General features: G+C 31.6%; 2 protein-coding genes and 1 long non-coding RNA gene across 3 annotated transcripts; all 3 read right to left on the minus strand.

The window, feature by feature from the left end:
• Nucleotides 1–4,361: 4,361 nt before the first annotated feature.
• On the minus strand, nt 4,362–6,261 carry LOC148209938 (uncharacterized). Its single transcript, XR_015792720.1, has 2 exons — nt 5,315–6,261; nt 4,362–4,892 (listed from the first exon to the last, which is right to left on the minus strand). It is a non-coding gene; the product is annotated as an uncharacterized LOC148209938 (long non-coding RNA).
• Nucleotides 6,262–12,971: 6,710 nt separating this feature from the next.
• LOC111013007 (bHLH transcription factor RHL1) lies at nt 12,972–18,005 on the minus strand. The gene is made up of 7 exons (XM_022287327.2): nt 17,484–18,005; nt 17,243–17,365; nt 16,996–17,163; nt 16,824–16,889; nt 15,572–15,637; nt 15,370–15,441; nt 12,972–13,642 (listed from the first exon to the last, which is right to left on the minus strand). Exons 1-7 carry the CDS (start codon nt 17,946–17,948, stop codon nt 13,277–13,279), a joined length of 1,326 nt encoding a protein of 441 aa, XP_022143019.1. The 5' UTR covers nt 17,949–18,005; the 3' UTR covers nt 12,972–13,276.
• Nucleotides 18,006–22,391: 4,386 nt separating this feature from the next.
• Nucleotides 22,392–25,842, minus strand: ALDH11A3 (aldehyde dehydrogenase 11A3). Its single transcript, XM_022287523.2, has 9 exons — nt 25,563–25,842; nt 25,007–25,200; nt 24,790–24,918; nt 24,394–24,513; nt 23,976–24,112; nt 23,740–23,895; nt 23,018–23,396; nt 22,807–22,923; nt 22,392–22,731 (listed from the first exon to the last, which is right to left on the minus strand). The coding sequence occupies exons 1-9, from the start codon at nt 25,705–25,707 to the stop codon at nt 22,618–22,620; spliced, it is 1,491 nt and encodes a 496-aa protein (XP_022143215.1). The 5' UTR covers nt 25,708–25,842; the 3' UTR covers nt 22,392–22,617.
• Between the last annotated feature and the right edge of the window lie 613 nt (nt 25,843–26,455).

Genomic DNA, 26,455 nt, shown 5'->3' on the forward strand with positions numbered 1-26,455 from the left:
TATAGGTTAGGTTTTCAAAACTATTGACAAAAATAGGTTAGGTCAAAATAAAAGTCAAAACTCGTGTACAATGTCTGCGATTTCTGTGCAAACGTGTATATTTGACGTGGCAAGTGACTAGGCGGAAGTTGCATACATTGTACGCCACTTTCACCTTTTTATTTTTTTATTTTTGGAAGTCGCGTACCCTTATTTATTTATTTATATTTTAATTTATATATTGTTATTTTATTAATATTACGAAATTTAATTAAGATGTGATTAAATTTTTTATTTTTTTTGTTATTATATTTTAAATTTTGATTAAAATGTTAAAGTCTGAAAGTTTAAAATTAGATCAAAACCAATTCGATTATTAAAATGTCATTTAGCTTCTTGTGCTTCGTCTATAATAACATTTGAATTTAATATAAATTAAATCGATAAAAAAATATTAAATTAATAAAAACATAAAAGTCAAGGTATAAACTACATGAATTTGGGGCATCGATAATTAGGGTTTTGTTTGTTTTATAATTATTTTGTTTTAAATTATTGGTCCATTATATCATAATCTATTTTTCGAATATGGAGAAAATTCATATTATACAATTTAGTCCTCTTAAATTGTGATTTTTTAAAATAAAATTTAAAATAAATAAATAAATAAAAAGAACAAAAGGATATTGATGGGAAGTGGGGCTGCCACTTCTAAATTAAAAAAAATATTAAAAAAAAAAGAAGAAGAACAAAGGAAGTGCCTGACCTCAAAATTCAATATAATAAAAAGATAATAAAAGAGGGAAAACAAACAAAGGAAACTTCCAAATAAAAAAAAAAATTCCAAACGGAGTGGCTGCACTTCCAAATTCTCGAAAAAAACAAAAGGAAATCGCAGCCAACTTCGAAACTCAAAATAAAAAAAAACAAAAAAAAAAAGAACAAAAGACCGGTCAGTAAAGTCGTGGTTCTAGTGGAACCACGTTAGGGAGAAGTCGCAGCCAATGGCTGCGACTTTAGTGAAATCGCGGTCAATGACCGCGATTTCGCCATTAATCGCGGCCAACAGCTGCGATTTTAGTCAAATCGCAGGCCACCCCTGCGATTTATGTACCCTATTTATGTAATTACTTTGAAACCTACCATAGTTTTGTCATTTGTTTTTAAAAAATAATTATTTAAGGAAAAAATCCCCAAATCCATCCTGCATTTACCTATCTAACATACATTTTTGAGTTGGTCGCAAGTTCGTCACGAAATTGAATAGGGTTGGGGGTTGGGAGATTTGTTTGTTTAATGTTTTTATTTCTATCAATTTTTTGATATGTCAATTCTCAAAATGGATAGCTGTGGAAAGTTAGATTGAGAAGTAAGAGCTAGCATAGCAAAAGCACATGGATGAAGTTTGATTGAATTTGCCACTTGTGTGGCTCTTTTTCCACACATATTGATGCCAATCCATCTCCATTGCTATATATCTAGCAAAATCTTAGCCTCATAATCTTTAGGCCAACATTCTCCTATTTAATAAGGAATAACAAAGTGTAACAACATTCCAGAAGATACATGTTGGGTCGATTGATTGACTAGGATCTCTCAATAGGGTCAAGCCTAATTAACAATCGGTAGAACCAAAAAGGAAAAAAAAAAAAAAGTCGAGCAAAGTTGTTGGTATTAATATATATAGTGTGGCCAATTTATAACACCAACTACAAAAGAAGAAAATTAGGTAAAGAAAATATAATCCATGACTATGAATGGAAGCTAAAATTTAGTTAGGAAAGAATTATGTGTGTTATCTTATATTCCAAGAGTTTTAGCACATAATCGCAAGTTTCATCTGGTGCTCGTTGAAAGATGGTTGTTCTCTTTTAGAAAGTGATCATTACTCTAACCGTACTTCACGGTGGATAAAATTTTAATTATATTCATCCAAATTAAATAGACAAGTATAATATTTTTAGAACTTATATATGCATGGTGCATAATTTGTAAAATGTAACAAAGAAAGGGTCAAATTTCCATTTCCCCAACGAGGCCCGAAAGCCCACATTCTTTAAAAGTTGCTTTCCAGAATCTCCAAAAATAATGGTAAAAAACAAATTACAATAAATAAAATAACTCAATATTATTATTTGGCTCCATAGTTTAATAGTACGGTATCTACTGCCATTCGATTTCTATCTTCACTATTGTTGAACTAATAATAATAATAAATATTATATTCACATAAGTGAAAAATTATTTTACATCTAGCCTAATAATTGGGGTTTAACTTGTTTCTAAGCTGGTCACAATAGTGAAAAGTTGTTTTTCTTAGTAATATTTTATTTAAAATTTGAGACTTAATTCATTTATATTGAAACACCGACCTTCAACAAACATGAATTAGGCTAATATGGACGTAGTTCAACAATTAAGACATTTTGCACTTTCCATAGAGGTCGAAGATTCAATTCCCTCTTTCTATTGTATTAAAAAAAATTTGTACTACAATAAAATTAAAAGTTAAAGTTGGGTTGATTTCTTCTATACCAATCACGTTTACACACCAATACCAAAGAATCACTACTCGAAATATATGAGTAAACACAAACTCGTGTAAAATTGCAAGTATATACAATGCATAATTAATAATCAAGTGAATCGATTTTCAACAATCAAGTTTATCGGTTTAAATACTTTTGGTTCCACCTCTGCAAAATATATGAACCAAAATTGGACATATTTAAAGTTGACCAAAATTGGACATTTATTGTATTTTGAAAAAGTTTCTTTATGGTTGAGTTGTTACTATCAGAATATCTCTTAAATTGATAAAGAATCTCCAAAACATTATTGAAAGCAATAAAAGATACAGATAGCAGACAGTAAAAGTGCACAGTAATCCATGAATAGTAAAAGAGTTTCTATAATTCTGTAAAATCTCTGAAAGTTTTTTAACCAAAAAATGTAGTGAGTATTAAATGTAGTTCAACATGTCGACATTTTCATATGTAATTCAACGTCTACACATGAAATCAAGAAAAAAAACCTACAAATAAATATCACCGATATAAACACAATATTAATAATAATAGATGTTAACTTATTTAAAAAGAGTAAAATATTATTCTCGAAATATTCATCGACATCCACATTTACATAAAATTGAATGGGATAGTCCTGGGATAGTCCGACATTTAAAATGCTGCTTATATACATTTAAATGGTTGTCTAAGCTCCTTGTGTGAAGAGGGATGAAAAAGTGTTATTGAAAATAAATATTCAACTTAATTAATACATCTCAACATCTAACACAAACTAAATTCATTATTGGAACATATTTTCAACATGAAAAGTAGCAAGATCATAAACAAGAGATCATGTATAACACAAAAGTAACTAAATCGCTTCTTGCCTTAATGATAATAAATTAATATTTTTCTCAACGTTAAAGCTTCATTTGATAATCATTTTATTTTTTATTTATGTTTTTGAAAATTAAGCTTAGAACACTACTTATCATATGCTTCTTTGTTTGTTATAACGTAGCTTTTAAAAATTTGTTTTTGTTTTTGAAATTTGGTTGAGATCCATTCTTGATGTGTTTGTAAGAAAGATGGAAGACATACTATACAAGAAATTGTGAGGATTAACATATTTTATAAAAACAGAAAACCAAAATCAAAATCGTTATCTAACCAAAAGCTTAAATTAAATAAGTTAACAACTAACCTACTAATAAATTAGACCCACCAACAAAATGCTTAAAATTAAGTTGCAAAAATTACCCAAAATCCAACCATTAAAATATCCCAACCTAGCTAGCCATAAAATCAAATTGGTAAAAAAGATCCCCAAAACTTAGCAATAAAATGCAGAAACTCATCGACAATCATCCTAAACAATCAAAAGAACCAATACTTTTTTTTTTTTTTTTCTAAATCCTCATTTAGCCACAAAACACTAATAATTAACTAGTTAACCTCAAAAGATCGATTGAAATACTAATTATACCACTTATTCAAGTTTATAATTCAATTAGATGAACTAACCCAATGAGTGAGATCTCTAATCATATTCCTAATTAGGGTTTACAAATTTATACAAACCTAAGACTTTGCTTATGAGAACTTTAGGAGTTATTTCACATAAACAATAAAATACTATTCTTGAAAGATATGAGAGAGGGACTTTTATTCAACACATACCTAAGAAATTTGATTAGACAAAAGGCAGATAGAGAGCAACCTCAAAAATATTTAAATAAATCCACAGCACAAATTACAAAGTATAGACAATTTAGTTAATCAAGACAATCAAAACCAGTACTTTATCAAACTTTTCAAAACAAGTTTTTTTTTTTTCTTTTTTCCATTATTAACTATATATATAATTAATGATATGGTAATCATATATATATTATTAAGTAATGCAATATAATCATACACCCCACAGATCATCATTAAACCAACTACAAAGTTTTGCTATTAAAATTATCATACATATGATTGGTGTCTCCAAAATAGATCAAATGGCTTTGAATCTTGTTAATTAGAAGAGAGAGAGATAGAGAGAGGGAGGCAAAAAAAAAAAAAAAAATTCTCCAAAAGCCTTATCCAAAATAAGCAAAAAGTGCATACCTTCCTTGAGTGAAGACCTTCCTTGAGTGAAGAAACAAAGAAAAAAAGAATCTCTTCCTTATTTAGCAACCACCATATGTTTCCCTTCTAATACCAATCCAACAGTGCTAAATCCCTTGCAAGAAACACTACCATGGGGTGGCGCAGTGAATTTGTGGCTCAATGGGAAATACCTCTCTCCAACTATGCACCCCGCGCTTCTCCCTCCCTTTCGGGGATGAATACCGCAACATCAATTATAATATTGGATGGTCGTCAACACCCTCCAATTATACGAAGTCTTAAAATCTCTTGCAAGAAACAAAAAATTGAACAAATTTTCAGAACAATAACACTAAATTAAGCAATGAGACAAGAACGACGATAGTCAGAAACAAATCAAAGCGGAAACACAAGTCCTACGTAACCAAACACTTTCGAGCTGATAAGCCGGTCAAACACATCTTCAAAAACCATACATCTAATGATTACGAGAAACTAGAACCGCAGACAGAGGCGAAAAGGGGACAATAAAAGAAAAGGGAAGAAAGGGAAAAGCATGTATAGAAAGAGTAAAGATATTATTTGTATAGAGGCTCAGATTGTAGTGTTAATGTGTGTGATTCCATTTGTCATCTGCAAAAAAGGCAGAGTCAGAATTTGAACATTAATGGTGAGAGAGGAAGAAGAAGGAAGAAGAGGAAGTGACAGAAAGAGAAGTGAGCACACACCCGCAAAGGTATGGACTTCATACAATTGCCTGCAGCGTGTGCTCACTCTCTTCTGTCACCTCTCTCTCGTTCTCTGTGTCTGTGTTGTTCCTTTTTTCTGAGGGTTTTCATAACAATTCCTTATCCTTTTATTTGCCACACATTTTTACTCATATCAGATCTGCAGCCCTTTCCTCAAACTACACACAATTTTGGGTATACATCCAAACACCTATTGCTGCCCCTTTCCTATGGAAAAATTACCCTTCTCGGGTGTCGTTTGGGATGCTGATTCGACATCTCGAGCCTCAAAAGGTTAAACCTAGGGATTTAAGTGGAGGGTTTGGAAAGTCTGTGTCTGGAGTGCAGGTTTACTAGAAAGTTTGGAGAATTTTAAGAATAAACGGGTTTTGGGTATTGAAAGAGAGGAAAAAAAGAACCCCTATTTCTACCCCTTTCTTATGGAAGCCCTTTCTCGGCGCCGTTTGAGGAATTTAAGAAGTCTGTGTTTGAAGTATAGGCAAGCTTGAATTTAGAAAATTTGGAGTAAAGAAATGGATTTTGGGGGGCAAATTAGAGAACTTTGTTGAGATCTATCACCCAAAGCCAAACCCTACCCATATAAACAAGATAAGAAATTAGGGTTTATTTTTTTCTCTGGTCACATCCTGCACAAAAAAAGAGGGAAAAAAACCCTTATCTTTCTCCTCTCAAACATAGATTCTTTCCCTCTTTCTGACCTCTCTCTGTCTCTGATCTTCATTTCTTGAATAAACAAAATCCTAAAAACCCAAAATTTCCCTCTCCTCACTTTTTTCTCTAAAAATCTTGATTTTTTCTTAGTTCCTTTTCCCTGAGAAACCCAGAAGGAAAGTTGCAGACATGCTTCAGTCTACAACCACCACACATATACTCATTCATTTCTGAGAATATATAAAAACAAATGAAGGGAGAGAGAGAGAGATGAATGGTACATATGGGAGAGCAAGTTGATGAATCAAACTTAGATCTGTCCAGTCATAATAGATGTAATTGACTAGCTTGTAGGAATAAACTTAATTAATAATTCCCTTTCTTTTTTTGTGGAAAAAATACTTTTTTTTTCTTTTTTTTCCTGTACTTTTATTGGGTTTGGATCAAATTGGAATAAATCCAAAAAAACAATAAAAGATCCCTGTTTATCTAAACAAGTAAATTTCTATGGAGAGAGAAAGGGGGAGAGTTGACAGCTGATATTGCCAAGAAAAGACATCAAGGATGTAGAAATGGGGAAGGTGGGAGGATAGAGATTGTGGAAAAAAATTTAGTACCAGAGAGTACCATATTCTCCTTAATTTATACCAATTCAATTTATTTATAAATATCTAATGAAAATTGTAAAACGCGAAAAAAGTGAAAATCAATAATAAGTGGAAACATTATAAGGATTCGTACACATGACTTCTTGTTTTGATGTCATATCGATATTTATGGGTTCGAATTGACAATCTAATTTGTTGGACTTTGATACCATATTAAATATGATAAAACTACTGATACATTAGAGTAAACTTAATTCATTTACGAATATTTAATGGTCATACGAGAAAAACTTGAATGGGTTTAGGGATGGATTTGAGTGGTAGAAATTGAAGGCCGTGAGATGAATGGGTGGTGGTATATTAGGGAGTAGGGACAGTTTGTGAAGTCTTGTGTGTTGATATTTAATTGGATTTGGATTCCACACACCACAAGATGACCGTTAAACAACACCACCCATTTAGAGATGAGAAATTTTTTTTTTTTTTTTTGGTTTTCTCTTCGTTCTGACTGCTTTTACATTGAGATCCGTTTACTTACAAGCCATCGAAATAGAAAGAAATAGGAATGAAAACAAATCGAAATGGAGATGCTATTTTTTTTAGTACAATGGGGGATCGAACTCGTACAATCTCTTGATTCGGGATATATGTCAATTACTTTTGTGCTATATTCGTTTTGGCGAAACGGTGATGTTATTTATTTGATGTTGTTGGAATCAAAATAGAAATTAGATATATGACAATTACTACTATACTAATTTCTCATTTCTAATTGATTATAAATATAGCATTGTGTATTAAATCATTTTTAATTAAAATAATAATAAATTTTAATTTGTTTTATTTGTAGCAAATATTTTTTATTATGACAATCTATTTAATATTAATAAATAATAAATAATAAAAATAGAATAATATCAACTGAAACTAAATTATAATAAAATAATAAATAATTACAAAGGCGTGGGGCCACGGAATAAGGAATGGAATTGATGAAGCTGGAGGTGAATGAGATTACAACTTCTTTAGGAGTGATTACAAATTCATGCAATTTAATAAACATCATCAAAGTGAATGAAAATTTGATTCTCACACATTGATTCACATTGCGTTTTAGCGGATGAATAACTTATAGGTTAGATTTGTATAAATTTGATTATATACGGTAGATAGGTTTTGAAAGATTATTTGTTAATCTCAAAAACTATAAACTTTACTACTAATTGTGAAAATACATTTGATACAAATTTAGATTTCTACCATCTTATACTAACCACCCTAATCTTAGTAAATATAGACTTATTACAAGCGTGAATAAGCCAAATAATCTCTTACATTTTGCTTTGTTTCGAGTTCTTAATATAATTCTCCAATTTGAAAACTTTTGACTTTATAATAAAGTAAGTTATAGAAGTTAATGTAATTTTATGGTCGAGACATGTGAGATCAATAAATGGGTAGTTTAGAATATATAATTGTACATACCAAATGTAGGCTCTCTAATGTTAGGGTAAAAGCTAACAAAATCTTAATTTTAATGTTGACCAAACTTTGCATATGAAATTGTGAACTAAATTATTTATTAGTAATTTTTACAATGAAATTAAAGTCTTCCCACAAATATTATGATCATAATGAATGTCTTCTAGTACAATTCAATTATTATCCTTTCCAATAGATTGAATTTGAAATTAGTTAGGAAAAGGCTCACCTACATCATTTAATAAAAAGTTGAGAGTGACAACACATTTAAAATTTTACATAATAATTCATCAATTTACTCGGTCATAAATTCTTTTTTTTTTATATGTGTGAGTGTCTAGGCCACTTAACGTACATCTCGACTAATCTTACGGAGCAACCGTCTGACCCTACAATATTTGGTGATGGAAAACACATTGAAATTACTAATTCATAAATGTGATAAATTTGTAAAGGAGAAAAAAAGAACTATATATATAAATATAAGTTACTTGAAAGTATCAACCAACCGTACACCAATTTACTATTCTATTACTTTATTGCTTGCCATTTTTTCAAACAGGTTAGTCAAAGGAAGTGTCATATAATCACTTCTAGAAATAAACTTTTTACTCATACAAAAAATCATTGACAAAATCATAAAGAACTAAGAAAAAGAAAAAAAAAATGAAAGAAGAAGTTTTTAACATCAACTTTCATTAAAAGCTTTAGAATAAATATTTATGGAAATATCTTTTGCCGATGCATTTTACGAGGCTAAATTTTTATATCATATAAGCAAAATGAACTATTCCCAACACATTTTGATAAAGAGAAATAAACGGTTATATATGAACAAAATTTAATGGAAAATTTGAACCATCCAAATGGATTTTTTAGTGGTGTGAGTGATAAAAATCTTATGCATCATATATAAAGCATTATTATTTACTAGAGATTGAAATGGGTTTTCAATTGAGTACCAAAAAGACCATAAAAATGAGAACAGAAGGCCATAGTTGCATCAACTATTCGTAATATATATATATATATATATATATTAATCAAAGGTCATTCATTTTCAAATTTGATGAGTGATTGGGACCAATAATTTAGTCACCTTTTCCTCCGTTCAATTTCTAAATGAATTTGTTATGGCTATTCAATCTTGAGAGTATAGTCTCGAGAGAATCAACGGGACGCCTCTGAGTACTTGTTTGTATCGAAACGAAAAACAAACATTTGAGCTAATACATTTAATTTTTCCAAAATATTGATCCTATTTCATTAGCACTATATATATAAAGCTACCACAACACTCCACTAATGCTAATGTGATTTAATATTTTTCCAGTAATTATGTGTCTGAAACTTTAAAAGATTAATTTTGAAATAATGTCTGATGTGTCACTCTACATTGACTTTTTTTTTTTTTTTGAGCAAGAGTATTCCACATTTCCATAAAAGAAAAAGTGAGATTTTGAAATCTTAAAGCACTGCACTTAGGGCTATGAACAGACCACACACACCAAAATAATAATAAATAAAGAAAAAAAAACTTTTTTATTTTTATCAATACCCCTAATTTCCTTATTGACTTGTCAGCTGTACCACTATGGATTGTGTGTGGGATATATACTAATTTATGGTGTCTTCAAGATTTATTTTTTCTTTTCCCTTCAATATGTTAATTAAAAAGTGAATTTGTATATTATCCTCCCTTAATTTTGTACTTTATTGTTAATTCTCCATTAATTAGTTAGCAATAATCTAAATTCGTTTAGAAATTTGACACCAATGTATTATATGTGTCTTAAAACATCATTTAATCTATGTAGAGAAAAATGTTGGCTCAAATTCTGTTTTTTCCCTGAATTTTTAACTTTGTTCAATTTTTTTTCTTTTGTCTTTGAACCATCAAAATGACTATTTTTTTAATTCAATTTTCTATTTTAGATTAAATGCTTGTGATTGTAATTTGAGATCTCAAGAAACTTGAGAGTTGAGGATGGAATTACTTTTTTAATATTTACCATATTTATAAGATATAGTGTTAAGGATCAATATAGCTTTAATTTCATATAGGTTTCTAAGTTGCTATAGAGATGTAGAAAATTTATCATTTCATTAATTTTTTGGTTTTGTGTTCTTTAAAAAAAAATTTATGTTTTGTGTTAGATTTAAATATAGGTAGGAAATCACAACAAGATGAGGCCCTATATTCAAATTCTTACAATATTGTTTCTTCTCCATATCAGCGTTGGTCAATATTGAGAAGGTAAATGTTCTAACTTACAGTGAAGAAGGTAAATGTTGAGATTAATATTAGATGATTAAATTTATCATAATCTATCAACTTTAAAGCTCCAAAATGACGGAAAATCCTTATTCACTTTGAAATCCTTTGACATATTTTTCAACCAAGAGCGTTTTCTACTATACTATTGACTTTGAATGATTTGAAAATCCTAATAAGATGTACGAGCATGCAAGTTGGTACGAAACACATATACCAAATAGAGAAATTTCATGCTCAAATTTAATAATGGATTCAAACTCCCTCCACTTAATTTCAACTCTCTTTCTCATGATTGTACCTCCATCTCCCTCATTAGATACTGAGGATATATTCTAAAGTTTCATCAACTTGTGATATTTTTTCAGAATATTTCAAATCAATAATTTCTTTCTAAATTTTTGAAAGTATTGACGAAATATTAAGATAAAAATGAGATCGAGACACTATTTGATAGGATAAATATTGAATTTATGAGCTTATAAAAACTTACGTATATGGTATTATGGTATGGTAAGATATGTATTTGACATCGATGTTCCTATTCATGGACATTTTCATGATCCATTTGAAAGTCAATAATACATTTTTCTTGACATCGATATTTATCAAAAATAACCTTTTTCTTTTAGAAAAAAAATGAATTTCTTGTTAAGAAAAGAAATAGAAAATAGTAAGTTCCACTCCCACCAAGTAGATTCAAGATGAATTGAGACCTTGTAGAGTTGGGTGATGTGGTTGGTTGAGTTTTAATATTTTCTCCCATCTCCCAAATTGGCCTACATTATAATCTACTTTTTCTCCCTCTTTAGGTTTTTTTTTTTTGTCTATTATTATTATTTATTAACATTATCTCTAACACGAGCAGAAAGATTTGAACCTCAGAAGCCAAGTTGAATGAACTATTACTAAATAAGTTTAGACTAAGATAGTTATTTGCCCCAATCTTGTCATAGATATAGGTTTATATTTGGTTCTTTTTTCCAAATGCTTTTTAAGTTCATATAAATTTTTAAATCATTTTCCTAACATTTATGTTAATTTTATATCCTCTTGTGTGAAAATTTCATTCAAACCCCAAATGGTGAAGAATAACAAATTATTATGACTACCAAAAATCAAAATGACGATTATGAAATTTTAGTCCTATATCTTAGACTTATCATTTATTTTGTGTTTGATTTGGATTTTAAATCAAATCAAATAAAATGGTATACTAAAAGGTTGTTATATTCTTCTTCTTTTTTTAACTTTCTTAATTATGTTTTCATCATCTCTTTCTTTCAAATTAGATCTCTTAATCTAAATGGTTAAATCTTTAATGTTTATTTAATTTATAGTTTATTTGGACAACGTTAAAATTGTTGGTTACATTATATTTTTAAATTTTAATCCTTGTGATCTAACATGGTTTTGGTTTAGTCCTAAATTTTTAAAATTTGCCTTATTGTTACAATTTAAAAATCAAAACTTATCTCATGTCTGTTGCCTCTACTATTAGTGAAAATTAACAAATAATAACAATAATAATAAGGTAATTTAGCTATTTATGGCTGCTCTCTGAAATGAATCACAAAAATCTAACAAGCTAGATTGGGGATAATAAATAGGATTGGCCCCAATTTTTTTTTCCTTATTTTTGATCAAAATAATGCACTAAAACCTCACCTAAATTCAAAATTTTCAACTAATACAAAATTTCGGCCCAAAATCATTCAAAATAAAATACGGCTTATTCGAGATATCCACAAATAACTTCCCACTACCCTTTGATCAAAGTATGAGGTCGATGAAGAAACTTTTAAAATTATATTTTAATCTTAAAAATATTTGTAAGGGAAATACATTTTCTTTTTAATTCGATTATTTATGGATCATTTAAGTTTAGTTTTATTAAACAAGAAAAGTCCAATCCACCAATACAACAGGTCCAGGCCAGCAAAAACTCGACGGCCCAGCCCATAATTATGAGCCCAATTAGGCCCACTTAGAATATGAGAGCAATAGCATGTTGGTCTAACAGTAATATCATCCTCTATGTTAATTTACAAAAATAAATAAATAAATAAATGAGAATAAAAAAAATACTCCAAGGCTATTATTCTTCTGACCTCTTTAATAATTATAAAAACATTTTTCATACTTCGAATTATTTATATAAATCAAATATTTCTAGTCTCTTTATTTTGTAATTTAGACCTCTAAGAATGTTTCTAAACTCTTAATCAAATTTCAAAAATTAAAGGAAAAAAAGTTTACATCACAAATATGTTTTTAGAATTCAACTATGGATTGATCAACACAGACTGTAAGTAAAACAAGTCTACTTTCCTTTTAAAAAATTAAAATTTTAATAACTTAGGTCAATGTCTAACCATTAGAATGGAATCAAATTATTTAAACAATTACATGCCAAAACACATAGCTTGTTTAATTAATCAAACAAATCCAATAGAATCATTGGGGTTGACTTAAGTCCTAATCTACATATTTTTTTAAAAAATCAAAAAACAAACACCAACCGAAACTCATTAAACTAATAAAATTATGTTCTTTAATCTTCATATAGGGGACCATATGGTCCACGAAAAAGTAATCATCTTATGGTTAATCATAATCATTTTTAATTAAGGCAATTATTACCCAATATTTTATTATTTCATTTAATTTCCAACATGACAGAAACAATAATTTAACATTAAATAAAACTAAAAAAAAGGGGAATATACATTGAAAAAAAAAAGTTAGAGAGAATAATTCATCGGTTGTTGTAAAGTAAAGCCTTTTTTTTCCCCTACTAAAGTGTAGGCAAATACGGCGCCGTATTGGAGCACTGAAGGGGGAGCCATATTTTCCTAGACTTTAGTCGTGGGGGGGCATTTGCTTACCAGGTCAACTTCGTTTTCTTACGCCGTCTGTCATCTCTCACGGCCGCGAAACGGAGGCGGCATCTTTGACGGCTCTGTTAATCGCGCCGTTACCCAAGGTGGTTGACTGAACGGTCAACGACGACATGCCGGGGGAGGTAGGGCCTTCTCCTCCGCCGCCCTTCGACGCCACGATCGGGCGGCTGTGACAAGTGGCGGTGGAGATAGCGGTGGCCAGGGAGATGGGCATCAGGCAGAGGCCTTTGCCTTGTAAGTACTGCATGGCGGAGCCCATGTCTTCCTCCATGAGCTTCACCACCTGGTGCTCCGTCACCGTCATGGCGTCGTTAGTCGAGGGAGCACCGGCGGAGGTCCGTCCGGCGGCCCCGCCGGCTCCGTTGGACAGGTTACAGTCAGTTCCACCCTACATAGACATGTATATATATGAATGAAACTCCATATATTCACCTACTTCCTCCTTTGTCTAGTTTATTCTAAACTCTAGATGCTAGCATATACCAAATTGTAACGAAATAAATTCTGAGATTAAATTATTACAATGTTTAAACTATAACAACTCAATGGTAATATACAAGTTTAAGAAGTATATCAATAATAAAAATACATGTAGTAAATGTACAGTGAATGGTTAAGGAACCTATTCCCTCATTCCGAAAATATTCAAACTTCTACCTCACACTTGTTCTGACTAATAAGTCAGGAAGAGATAGAGAAAGAGAAAATATAAATTTTTATTTATTTTTTAGTCACTAGTATTTTTCAACTTGGCTCATCGATTTTAATCGGATTCGTTTGAGCTTTTGGACTCTGATACCATATTAATATTCAAGTTCTATCTCAAAATCAATTGGCAATGAGAGGAGTAACCCATATATATATAAATCATTGTTAGGTTCTTTTTCTTTTCAACGTAGGATCCTTAATAAGTAGGGAGATTTCTATCCATGGACTAGAATTTTTTACTAACAAGTCATGAGGTAATATATATTGTTCAATTGAGGACTAAAAAAAATGGTAAGTGGTGTTTTTTAGTATAATAAATTGGAGATGATGAAATTGAACTTTAACCGAGTAAAATATCTTAAAATTACTGAATCATGCTGGCAAGATTTTGACCTAGGGTGTGTTTTAACAAATTTTCTTTCATGTTATATATATATCTTCTGCCGATTGTCAGCCTGTTCAGTTGACCTCAGAGGATTCCAGTCACCCGGCACAGCATCTTTCTGTGAGATTCTAGGTATTCCATAGTTCCTTCCCGCGTCAATTGCCAATTCTTGGTCATTGAGATTCATGGGCAATTTGGATGTTTATTTAGGTTTGGAACTTCAGGTATGGTATGAGTGGCTGGATAGAAAAAGGGGTGGAAAGTAGAATGTCTCGGAGAGAGAGAGAGAGAGAGAGAGAGAGAGAGAGAGAGGTGGTAGGCGTGATGAGTTAAATTGTCGTTTAGTGAGGAGAGAGAAAATTGAGAAGAGGATAGAGTTTCATGGAGAACTGGTTTAAGACAATGGGGAAAGACCAGAGTAAGTGGGTGTGGATGTGGATGTGGACTGGAACACCCTCTTTGTTTCCTCTCCTTGTTTGTATCTTACTAAACTTTTTATTCTCTACATTTTCCAAGTAAAGTTTTCCAAACAATAACTCCCAATTTCGGCTCAGATGTTACATTTCAAATCAAATCCCAAAAGTTAAGAAGTCAAGTCTATGCTACCAACATAAATTCACATAGCTAATATATATATATATGAACTACAATAATGACCTTTAAGATCCTCAACATGAAACAATTTTCACATCACAATCCCAATCCAAACAGGCATTACCTAAATCCATATCTTTGAAGTCATAGTTTCGCAATTCATTTTGTGCTGAAGAATACTTTTTGAGAGTACTATTTAGTTTCCTTATGGGTTGTAAAAAGGTATTTTTAAAGATATTGAGATCAGTAAACATTCTCAAGCAAGGTGTAAATCATGAACAAAGATGAAAATATGATCATTAAAGGATTTGAAACATCTTTTTCCATGATGATGCTTGTTTGCGAAAAACTAAAGTTTTTAATGGGGGTACGCTGTCGTTTTCATGGCAAATTTTTGTTCATAAAGTGTAAGTAAAAATGTTTGGTACCTCAGAGGAAATATCAGCTACAAGGGAAGGCATGGCAGCAGTGGCACCGCCCAACCTGCTCATGCTCAGAACCTGCAACCGCAGCCAACGAAGAAAAGCAATACCACATAATTAAAAAAGAAAAAAATAACCATTAAAAACTTCATTCAAATTATTTAGTTTATCTTTATTTTGTAGTGAGAGAGAGAGAGAGAGATGTTACTTTGACTTGAAGCTGGAGGAATTTCACGTAGTCGATGATCTCATCCAGCATTGAAGCCTTGTCTGTCTGTCATTCCAAAACTCAACCCCTTTAGATCCCACATGCTCTATCATTTTCATCATTATTCATGCCAAATACTTCCATTTAAGTATAACTTAAGAAGGCATAGTTTAAAAATAATTTAAGCCCATTTAATAACAATTTTGTTTTTTAATTTTCTATTTTTAAGAATATTATACTTCTCACAATTTATTAATATATTATTCACATTCCTTTGTAACATATTTAATTTGAATTCTCAACCAAATTTTTAAAAACTAATTTTTTTTCTTCCAAAAAGTTGGTTTAAATTTCAAATTTTTTATAACAAGAAGGAATTACATAGAAAACTAAAAATAAAAAATATCAATCAACCCCTAGTTTTAAATATTCTGCTTTAAATATTGACCACATCTCAAAAACAAAAACAAAGTAAACTGGTTAATTGTTGGACATTCAAATCCAAATATATATATAAAAAAAAAGTATTAAAAAAATATTGTGAGTAAACAATATAATTGTTCAAAAACAATTTTTCTCAAATGGGCTCTTCCGTAGTTTTTATGGTATGATGATCCATAATTTATATCAAAATTTACATTTCACTTTTGGAAGACATACAAATAAAAACAAACTTTAGTAGATAAGTGACCCATATCATCCGCCAACTATGGCTGATAAAAGAAAAGAAAATTCTTCTGCACATTATCCTTATAAAAAGAAAGAAAAAAAAAACTCTCACATATTTAATTAAGAGAAATTGAGTAAATAAAAATAGTATTCAAGAATCGTTTAAAGGAAATATGCTAAATCAACTAGACATCTTAAAATGTAATTTTAAATTCCTTTTCTTATTCAACACATATTATATGATTAAAGCTTATTCTAAAAGTTGGATCCCCATACCCTTATATAAAATTTAATTACAATATATATCTTTGTCAAAAGAAAAATACAAATCCCGCCAAGCAAGAGTACGGTTTCCTGCCCCGAATACAAGGTACGCACGGAAAGATATAAAAAAGAAAATTTAAAAATTTAAAAAAAAAAAAAAGTAGAGAGAGAGAGAGAGGTTATGCTAATTTGACGGGGTAGAACCGTTGGATAAATAAAAGGTGGAACCTTCTGTCGACACGTGTATTTATAGTTATAGCCTAACCTCGACCGAAATTACCGTAAAGACCCTAACAAGATGAAGAATGACGAAACGGACCTTGTTAGCGTTTGGAACCAGTTCCTGTAAAGCTTTCATTCTCTCTGCAATTCGCTCTCTTCGTAGCTGTGGAAAATCGAATGAAATCATAAAGATGGATTATAGATTCGAAGAAATTAGTTAACGGAAAACGGACGAAACAAAGAAAATGAAAATGAAAATGTTCGATTACTCTTTCCGCTATACTGTGAGGATCAGTGGCTTGTCCTCTGCGAGCTCTGACTCTTTGTCGAGGCTGAGCCGGTGCAGCACCGCCGGAACCATGCCCCGCCGGAGCGTTAGACGGAGGTGGGTTATTGACTGCTACTGGAGCTCCGAAGCTCTGTTTCTGTGAATTCCCCTGCAGATTTAATGTAATGGAGTTGAAAAAAAATGGTGAGGTTGTGTTCTTGAAGGAGTGGACGATAGAACGAACTTACTGCCTGAGGTAGATGAAGATACTGAGATTGGTTATGGTTATGGTTATGGTTGTGGCTGGAACCGGAGGCATTCAGATATCCGGCGAATTCATTATAGAGAGACGGAACAGAACCGTCACCAATCTGCAAGATTACGCAATTTCATTTCAGGAATTGGATAGAGTTCGGTACCAATTCGAAATCTAATTTTTCTAATTGAATGATTATTAGCGATTGAATTAGAAAGTATCAATTTCAGTACCGGATTAGGGCATTTGAAAGACGAAGAATCCTCAAGGTTCGCACCAGGCATTGGAAGGAGTCCTGAATCGGCGGCAGTCACCATCGCTCTCGACATCAGTAACTGCTGCTGAAGCATCGTCATCGCCATTTTCGCAGTCGTCTCGCTGATCTGGTAGCCGCTGAGCTTGGAAGCCAGATTAGTGGCAGAGGACGACTCATCGAACTGAAACGCGGTATTATCAGGATTAGGCTGCGGCGGCGGCGGCGGCGGTGGAGCGTCGTCGGACAGGGCTCCGGAGGGGGGGAGTTCCCAGGAAGGGGGGATGGTGGAAAGCATTTGGTCGAAGAAGTCGTCGTGGGAGAAGGTAGGGGGATCGAAGTGGGAGCTGTGAAGGTGGCTCTGGAGTTGAGGAGCGTCGGACTCCGGCCGCCGGTTGCGGTGGTGGTGGCTATGGAGGTCGGAGAGGGAGTTGGTGAGTCTCATATCAGTCCGGCAGGGTTTCGTCGAGAAGTAAACAGAGTAGAGAGAGCGATGGAAAGTGGGTATTACTGAGATTTTATACAGAAAGATGAAGACAATTTGGTCATTTTGCAGCCAAGGAGGCGCGTAACCTTCACTTCACTTTCTCTATATTTTGTATTTCTACGAATCTAAATTTTACTTTTATAAAATTAAATCAAATGTCACAAAATAAATACGTGAGGAAAGATCACCATTTAAGCTATTTTAAATAGGGGTAGAAACACAATTTTTGTCATTATAGGCCCGTAGTTTCTGGCTTCTAGTTTCTAGATTTTAAGAAATCAAACGCCATAATCAAATTTATTGTTTTTTTTGCTAGTTTTCAGTTTTTTTCCCATACATAAATTAAAAATATTGTTTTATCATCCTTAATCTATACAATACATAACAAGTATTAAAAATAAATATAAGATACAAAATTTCACTACTCAATATAAAAAATAAAATTTTCATACAAATTTTTAACTTTAGAGGACAAAAATCAAGAAATGGTTTCCCACCAAGAAAGAAGAAAAATTCTCAAATGCATTTCTGCTTCTATTTATTAAAAAGAAGAAAAAAAAAAGAAATGAGACCAAAAAAACAGAAACACGATACAAGAAAAAATAAATAAATTGCTACTAAAAAAACAATCCTAAAGCTTTTAACTTGAATGAACTTCGTCACCCATCTTTAAAATATTTGTTCTGATTCGAAACTATCATAAAGTTTATTTTAGTCTTTGAACTTATACACTAATTTTGGTTTCAACAAATTGATAAAAATAACTTTAAATATTGTATTAATATATTGATATAGGCATGTATATTGATGCTACTTGGATTGGTTGAAGAAAATGTTAGGTAAATGGATATTGTATTACAAAACTATAGTAAATAGCAAAATAAAATAAATATTTTAAAAATTCAAATACCAAAATAAAATAAATTTAACATTCAGGGCCTTGAAAAAGAAAAACCAAAGTTAAAACCTTTCCTTTAAAGGAGAGTTTAAGGATGTTTTAATTTTATTTTTTATTTTAATTAGTTTATAAGGCATAGTTGTGTAGATATTAGCCTGCAAATTTATGATACTTTAACCTATTATAGCAAAGGAAAACTTGTCCTTAATAAGGTCGAAGATTTGATATTCCACCATCTCTCTAATTTTTTTCATTTTCTTTGTGGACATGAATATTACAACATTTATCCGGAAATTTGAAATATAAAAGATTTTGAGCGCGTGGAGTGAAAATTCCACAAAATAGCGAGTGGAGATGGAAGAGGCATACCCAAGTAGCCTAAAAAATAGCCGCCACAAAATTCCTTTTTTTCTCTCTTTTTCTTTTTCATTTTTTCCCGCTAATTTTGACACTAATCTCGGCGAGTCAGTTAGGTAAACAAAATTCAGGAGCGTCCAATTTCCAATTTTCAAATATAGGTAAAATAACCTTTAAAAAAAAATTAAATTTTAAACCACTCGTAATTACATAAATTATAAATGGTAAATGTGGTGCACGAATGCTCGCATTTCGAATCTATTATTTATTTTACAGTTGAGCTATATTCACGAGTTCGTGGTGCAGTTTTATCAATTTAATTTTTACTAAAAAATAGATAGATAAAGATATTTAAAGAATGACTTAGTGGTACTTTTTGTATCAGAAAGAAAAAATAAAAGCTGCTACGAACTTTTTTAGTACAATAAATATAATGGTAAATGATTGAATATTCAACTTTAAAAAAACTATGAATGTCTTACTTGCTAAAGTATATTCGAATTGGACGAGTTGTAATCAGTGCATCATTATTTACAAATCAATCTTAAAATTCAAAATCAAGATATTATTACAATGAAATTCGTCTACAAAAACTTATCTCTCTCGCATCTTATAATATACTCTAACAAGGAGAAAAAGTCAAAAACACATCCTCTTCCCATTTTTTCAAATGTTCACACATTTTCAAGATATTATAATGTTCATATTTACCTTACACATTGTCTTCCAAATCTTTGGGTATTAAAATATTTCTTGAAACCATTCTTACCCTTAAAATATATAATTTTCACATCATCCTTTTACCCTCTCTCTCCTATCTCTTCCAATAATGCATTTAAATATGAAGAAAAATAATTTAAAAAAAACAACTATCTTACTTCCACAAGATCCATAGATCACCTAGCTAATTGAGCTCACATAATTCTTGTCCTAATGCATGTATTGTATTCTTAATTTGATATGTAGTTTAAATATACTAATATTTTTTAATACAATGTATCATTATTTCTTAATTCTTTGTCTCTAAACTTGCGAACATATTATCTAAAATAATCTTTTATCATCATCCAACGTATCTTGTATATACGTGGAAATCGTTGAAAAATAAAACTAAGATCGAACAAGAGACATTATTATAAAAAAAATAAATAAATAACTATAGTGTATTTTTATCATTATTGAACTCTCTCGACATTTTATTATTCATTAAAGATGTACTTCAAGAAAAATTTGTACTTTTTGTTCAGTACAACAAATATGGAGAAGTGAATTTGAACATTCAACTTTAAGGAGAGTAGTTGTAGATATCAATACCGTTAAGTTATACTCATATGGATGAAAAAAAAAGTGTTAAAAGGATTGATATATTGTATCCATATGAGAAAATAAAATTTGAATAAATAATTAAAAATCTTTCTTTATCATATGGTCATTATTATATTATTTTTTAGGATTTCCAAAACGAGCTAGGTGGCTATGGTTCCTACCTTAGCTTTAATTAGAAAATTGCTTTGGAATTTGTTCTAAGCATATTTTATATATGTTTTTTTATTTTTAGTAAATAAGATTTATGTCACATGTGCCATTAATATCATATCGTATCATATATAACAAAAAATTTACAAAGTTTAGGTGAAGGAAATGGTGAAAAGGTGCCTATCATTTTTTTATTAATGACATATATAATTGATGTATAAAAAAATAAACAATTATGCGAATGTATGAGAGTGAATTTTTAAGTTTATTTGTTCATTCAAAAAGAACATATTAACCAACCAAATTGGAATGAATTTATTAAATTGTGAATTATCAATTCGATGATCCTAAAAGTAAAACATTTAGATATAATGTATTTCATTTCATCGTGATTCATATATTTTTACGTAAGTTTCAAATCAGCTCGACAAAATCCATCATAATAATGAAGTTAGGGAAAGAAATGATAGAAAATTTCAATAAAGTGGATTTGATTTTGCATTAAGATCTTGATTTAATTACTTTACTCATCATATATAATGAAGTTAAGTGGGAATGTGGTGTTGGCCATATTGGGTACAAAATTGGTTGGCTTTGAGATTATTGTTATTTGCTACCCAAAAAACATCAACATATATGAAGACTTAAAAGCCCTCCACCTTTTGATTTTCAACAAGAGATCTTATTGGGTAGATGGGGAACTTAATTAAAAATCATATGATTTTTTTAACCCTAAAATATTGAGTTTGACTTTAAGAATGGAAACCATCGAATCGATTAATAAAAAATCTCGTGAACTTTCACTTATCCTACATTTTTAAATGTAAAAGAAAATCACAAATTTTACTCGTGTTTTAAAATATTTTGTATGTGCTAACAAAAGAAAATTCTCATACACAAATAATTAATTTTTTGCTCGATTATATTATATATTCTTATAGGCCCAAAAGTATTTCATTAATAAAATCAAAATAATCTTTATCTCATGATACAAATCTAGATTTAGATATACTAATGTCTAACGACTCGAACTATGCTAAAATGAACCAAAAGTTTATTTAACAAAATCTTTGTCTTAACCTGAGAATTACAGTGACAGAGACAAATCAAGCACTGAACCCACCATTGAAACACAAAAATTGAGTAAAAATATGAAGAAAAAAAAGGTCTAATATTTAATCTACTATTGAAAAATTGGCATTGGTTTTATTCTACACTGATTTAATCTAATTAATTTTCCTTGGAAAAGTACCAAATATTTTTCAGTTGCTGCCTCTTCAAATTTGTTGCTCTATTGGGCCCACACTGTCAAATCCACTCACAATTTGGGCCCTAGGGCTCTTTTACTAACAGACTTGGTTCCTAACAAACAAACACACATGGGAGCAAATTAAATTTTATGGATAATAATTCACAAAAAAAAAAAGTATATATTAATTATATTTACTGTAATTTTCTTAAAATTTAATCTTGTTTCAGTTTCATATTCGTGTACTTGAAACCAAGAAGACATATTATTACTATTCTCATTAACAACATTTAACCGATCCATTTATTGATTGGCGAGGGATTCAGACAAATTTTGTAATTATTTTGGATAGGTATAAATCCTTAATAAATTTTTCAAAGATGGTTGCGACGATATGAGTTTCTTTTTTCGAAAAGGGATATAAAAAAGAAAGCATACAACTTTATAATAACTTCTATTGCAATTTTATTTATTAAAAAGTACAAGTTAGCTAGTTGCTAATGATTTCATAAGGAAAAAGTGGTAGGAGAAGGAAGAAGAGAACTAATTAACAAGATAACATGAAATTTAGAGGCTACAAACAAAACTCAAACCAAATATTTTGCTTTTTAAAACTACTTAAGAGCTTAAGCTAACAAATAATTAAACTAACCCATGGTGTAGGAAGGTGTTGGCAAGTTGATAACTGTTGTCTTCACTTTGGTCATCATGTTGATGCTGTTGGTGATGCCTTGAGACCCGATTCCACTGTCCTTGATTCCCTGTCCACACGCCCGGATCGGTAAAGTCGATGCACATTTCAAAAATAATAGTGGGTATTTAGAGATTTAGGGTACCTGGAATGGAAAATGATCAGGCCCACGGGCAGGTGCGGAGTTGATCTGAACTGTTCCGGTTTCCATTGCATCGCCTATCAATATGGCTTTGTTGATGTCTTTTGTGAAGACGCATCCCTGTTTTTCATTTTATAAGAATAGTTTATATGTGAGCCTACACTAAAAGAAAACGAGAAAGAAAAAATAGTTATCAAACACGTTTTCATATTACTTGAAGTCCAAAGTTGCTAGCATTGCAATGGTGGATTCCTTCTTCAATGGAACTGATTCTAATGACTGGCAAAACTGGTCCAAAAGGTTCCTCCCAAGCAATCCTCATATCTGGTCTAACATTGTCCAACAACAATGGCCATATGAGGTTGCCCTCTCTTTTGTACTCTTGGCAAAATGTTGCTCCCTTTTCCTTTGCATCTAATACCAACCCTTCGATGAAATTCGCTGACGACTCGGTCACGACTGGAGTGATGTCTGAGTCGTCTTCAGGGGGACCAACCGTTAGTTTAGCCACCCGAACCTTTACTTTCTCGACCAAAGCATCTGCTACGGACTCCATTACCAAAACAACCTTGATGGCAGTGCACCTTTGGCCACTGTCATCGAAACAAGTATCAACGACTTAGTCGATGCTCAGCTTTAAGCTTATGGAAAAAGATTTTTGAAGTAAATGATCCAACATGCTTATGATTTTGGTAAGAAGTTGATCATCAAGTTCTTCAGTTCTTCACTATAAAATCTATTCTGTTCTAAGGATGAAGAACAAAAACAAGTAATCTTTCTTTCCAACAGATCAGCCAAGTTTAAATTTTCATTCATGTCAAAGAGTGGAAAGAGGGAGTGCATATATGAACGGAAGCAGGCGTTTTCGAGGTCGTATGAGCCTAGAAATTATTCATGAATAAACCATTGATGAATTTGTTTAGAATCTGATCTCACCTGTAAGAAAATCCTCCCTTTATGATGTTTGCGGCGACTAAATCAAGATCAGCATCCTCGAGCACAATGCAAGCGTCTTTGCCTCCCAGTTCCATCTGAAGAGGTATCATGCCTGCCTTCTTCGAAATTGCAACACCAGTATCTCCACCGGTAAAGCTGCGCATACGAAATCACCGAGTCACGTGAATGGAAGACCTCATAAATCACCATCATATGGAACACATAGCAGTACTTACCTTATACAGTTCACACCAGGATGCATAGTGAGGAAATCGCCAATCTCAGAGCCTTTTCCAGTGACGCAACTGATAAGGCCTTCAGGAAAACCAGCTAGGTGGAAGCAATGCACCATGTGGAGAGCGGAAACAGCACCCTGAATTACGGTAAAAGCGTTAAGACAGATCGAGACTTGTGTACTCTATTCAATATACTACATGAGCCTAAACATCTGTTCTGTTTTCTCATATACATTTCAATTACAGATAAACTGATTGTGAAGTCATGAACCACAAAGAGAAACAGAGTTAAATTCAATAGAACACGAGTTTACATTCGGTTTGAAGCATGAACGAATGCTTTGTCGAATTATTCGGTTCAATTGTCATTGATGGAGAACACATTGGTGAGATCATTTAGTTTTAAAGTAGTATGTACCTGAGTCGGAGGCTTGAGGACGATGGAATTTCCAGCAATCAAAGCCGGGGCGATTTTCGAGACAGCCAGATTGACAGGATAGTTGAATGGAGGAATGGCTAAAACCACACCAAGTGGGATCTGGATTATTCAAGTTCAAAAGTGAAAGCACAAAACAGATTAGAGACTTGCAGTGTTTTTTATCTAACAAGAATCAATATATACGTTAAAAGAACTAGTGAGAGAGTGTGAAAAGAGAGAGATCATTTAGAAAAAATATGTTTAGAGAGTAATTAAAGGAAGAAAGTTAAAACGTTAGCCAGCCAAGCACAAATATTTAAAGCAGAAAGTGCTTTTTATCATTTAAAAATACTTTAGTTTTGTCTCATACATGGGAAAACAGAGCAGAAAAAGTACCTTGGAAGTAAGGCAATATTTGGTCCTCTCATTCCCAGGGAAACTGTCAGAAACCAAGAACTTCCCCTCTCCCAAGATCCTCACACCTTCCTCAGCACAATATGAAACAAGATCCCCAGACCTCACAACCTTCACACCATTCAAAACCTTTATCATCACTTCATTCCAAGAACAAGAAGAAGAAGAACAACAAAAAACTGTAAAAAGTTAATTATACCTCAGTTACTGCATCTTTCGCTGGTTTGGCAATTTCTTTCACCAAACACTCAGCAATGGGGGCTTTGTGTTCTTTTAAAATTGCAGCTGCCTTGTGAAGAAGCTCTGCTCTCTTCCATAATGGAGTCTTTGCCCATGATTTCTGTGCAGTTTTGGCTATTTCCATCACTTTATTTACCTCCTCTTGGCTGCAAGCTGTTAACCAATGCCATAAATTATCTACAAAACTCTAAAAAAATGAACAAATGTCACCTTAAAACTTTTGGGTTAAACAGCATTTAACATGAAACCAAAGCAAAACATCCTATATTCGAACTTCTACAATGTTATTTCCTTTCTCATATACCATCAACTTTAAGTATTTAGTTTAACAGAACACAAACACTGTCATGATTCACAAATATTCCAATTAATGCATAACATTTACCAACACTTTTCTCATAAATTTAGCTTCAGAGTCCCAGAATTCGAAGTGGGTTTTCTCTCCATCATCAAAATTTCCCAAGAAACAAAAAGAAAACCATCAAAAAACAGGGGTTCTAAACTTCTAGCCATACCTTGAACCCTGTACTGAGTCTTCCTGGTAGTAGGGTTGATAATGGCGACGCTTTTCCCGGACGATGACTTCCTCCATTCCCCTTCGGAATAGTACTTGTACACTTCACCGTCAAGAATCTCTGCAAAAACCCCATTACCCGCCATGGAAATCGATCAGAAGAGCTGGAGAATTGTAAGAATTGGGGATTCGGGGAAGATCCCTTTTGGAGAAGAAAAGTGAAGAGAGTGAAGCGAATTCAGAAGAAAGAACTGGTGAAGTTTGTGGCTGAATTTTGGGTGATGGGTTGGTGGTTTATATAGGAGGAAGAAGAAGAACCACGGCTTTTTGGTTCAGAAGCTTAAGGCAGGGCGTGGCTTCTCTTTCGCCATGTGAGCTTAACGGTAATTACTGTTCCTTGTCTTTTTATGGTAAAGCAGAAAAAAAAATTCTTAAAAAAAAAAGAGAAAAAAAAGTATATTCTTGCTTTTTTATTTTGGTTTTTAGTTTTTAAATAATTACAAATTGAAATATAAAGTTGTGTATTTATTTATCATGAAAGGGATGGATCATGTATATGTTGGGTTATTTAGTAAACTTTTTTTTTTCTTTTAATTTTGTAAAACGTGTATCATAAAACTAAAACTCTCATTGGTATTTTATGTGGTAATTTTGTTAATCCAAGAAATTTCTTCCATTTTTATCTTAAGAGAATAACACCGTTCAATTTCCATTTTTATTTTAATATGATAGAGGAAGTGTGTTCGAGAAAGTGATTAAGAAAACAAAAATATAAAATATAGAGACTTATCTCGTTGAACATGAGTTCTTGGTTAATTTCGTTTTCTAATATTTGATATTTTACAAACCAATAAATTTTCAAATGTTTTTTTTTTCTCTCGAACTCGTACATCT

The sequence above is a fragment of the Momordica charantia genome, assembly GCF_013281855.1.
Source record: "Momordica charantia cultivar OHB3-1 chromosome 8 unlocalized genomic scaffold, Mcharantia_2.0 BLBB01000008.1, whole genome shotgun sequence".
In the NCBI taxonomy this organism is placed as follows: Eukaryota; Viridiplantae; Streptophyta; class Magnoliopsida; order Cucurbitales; family Cucurbitaceae; genus Momordica; species Momordica charantia.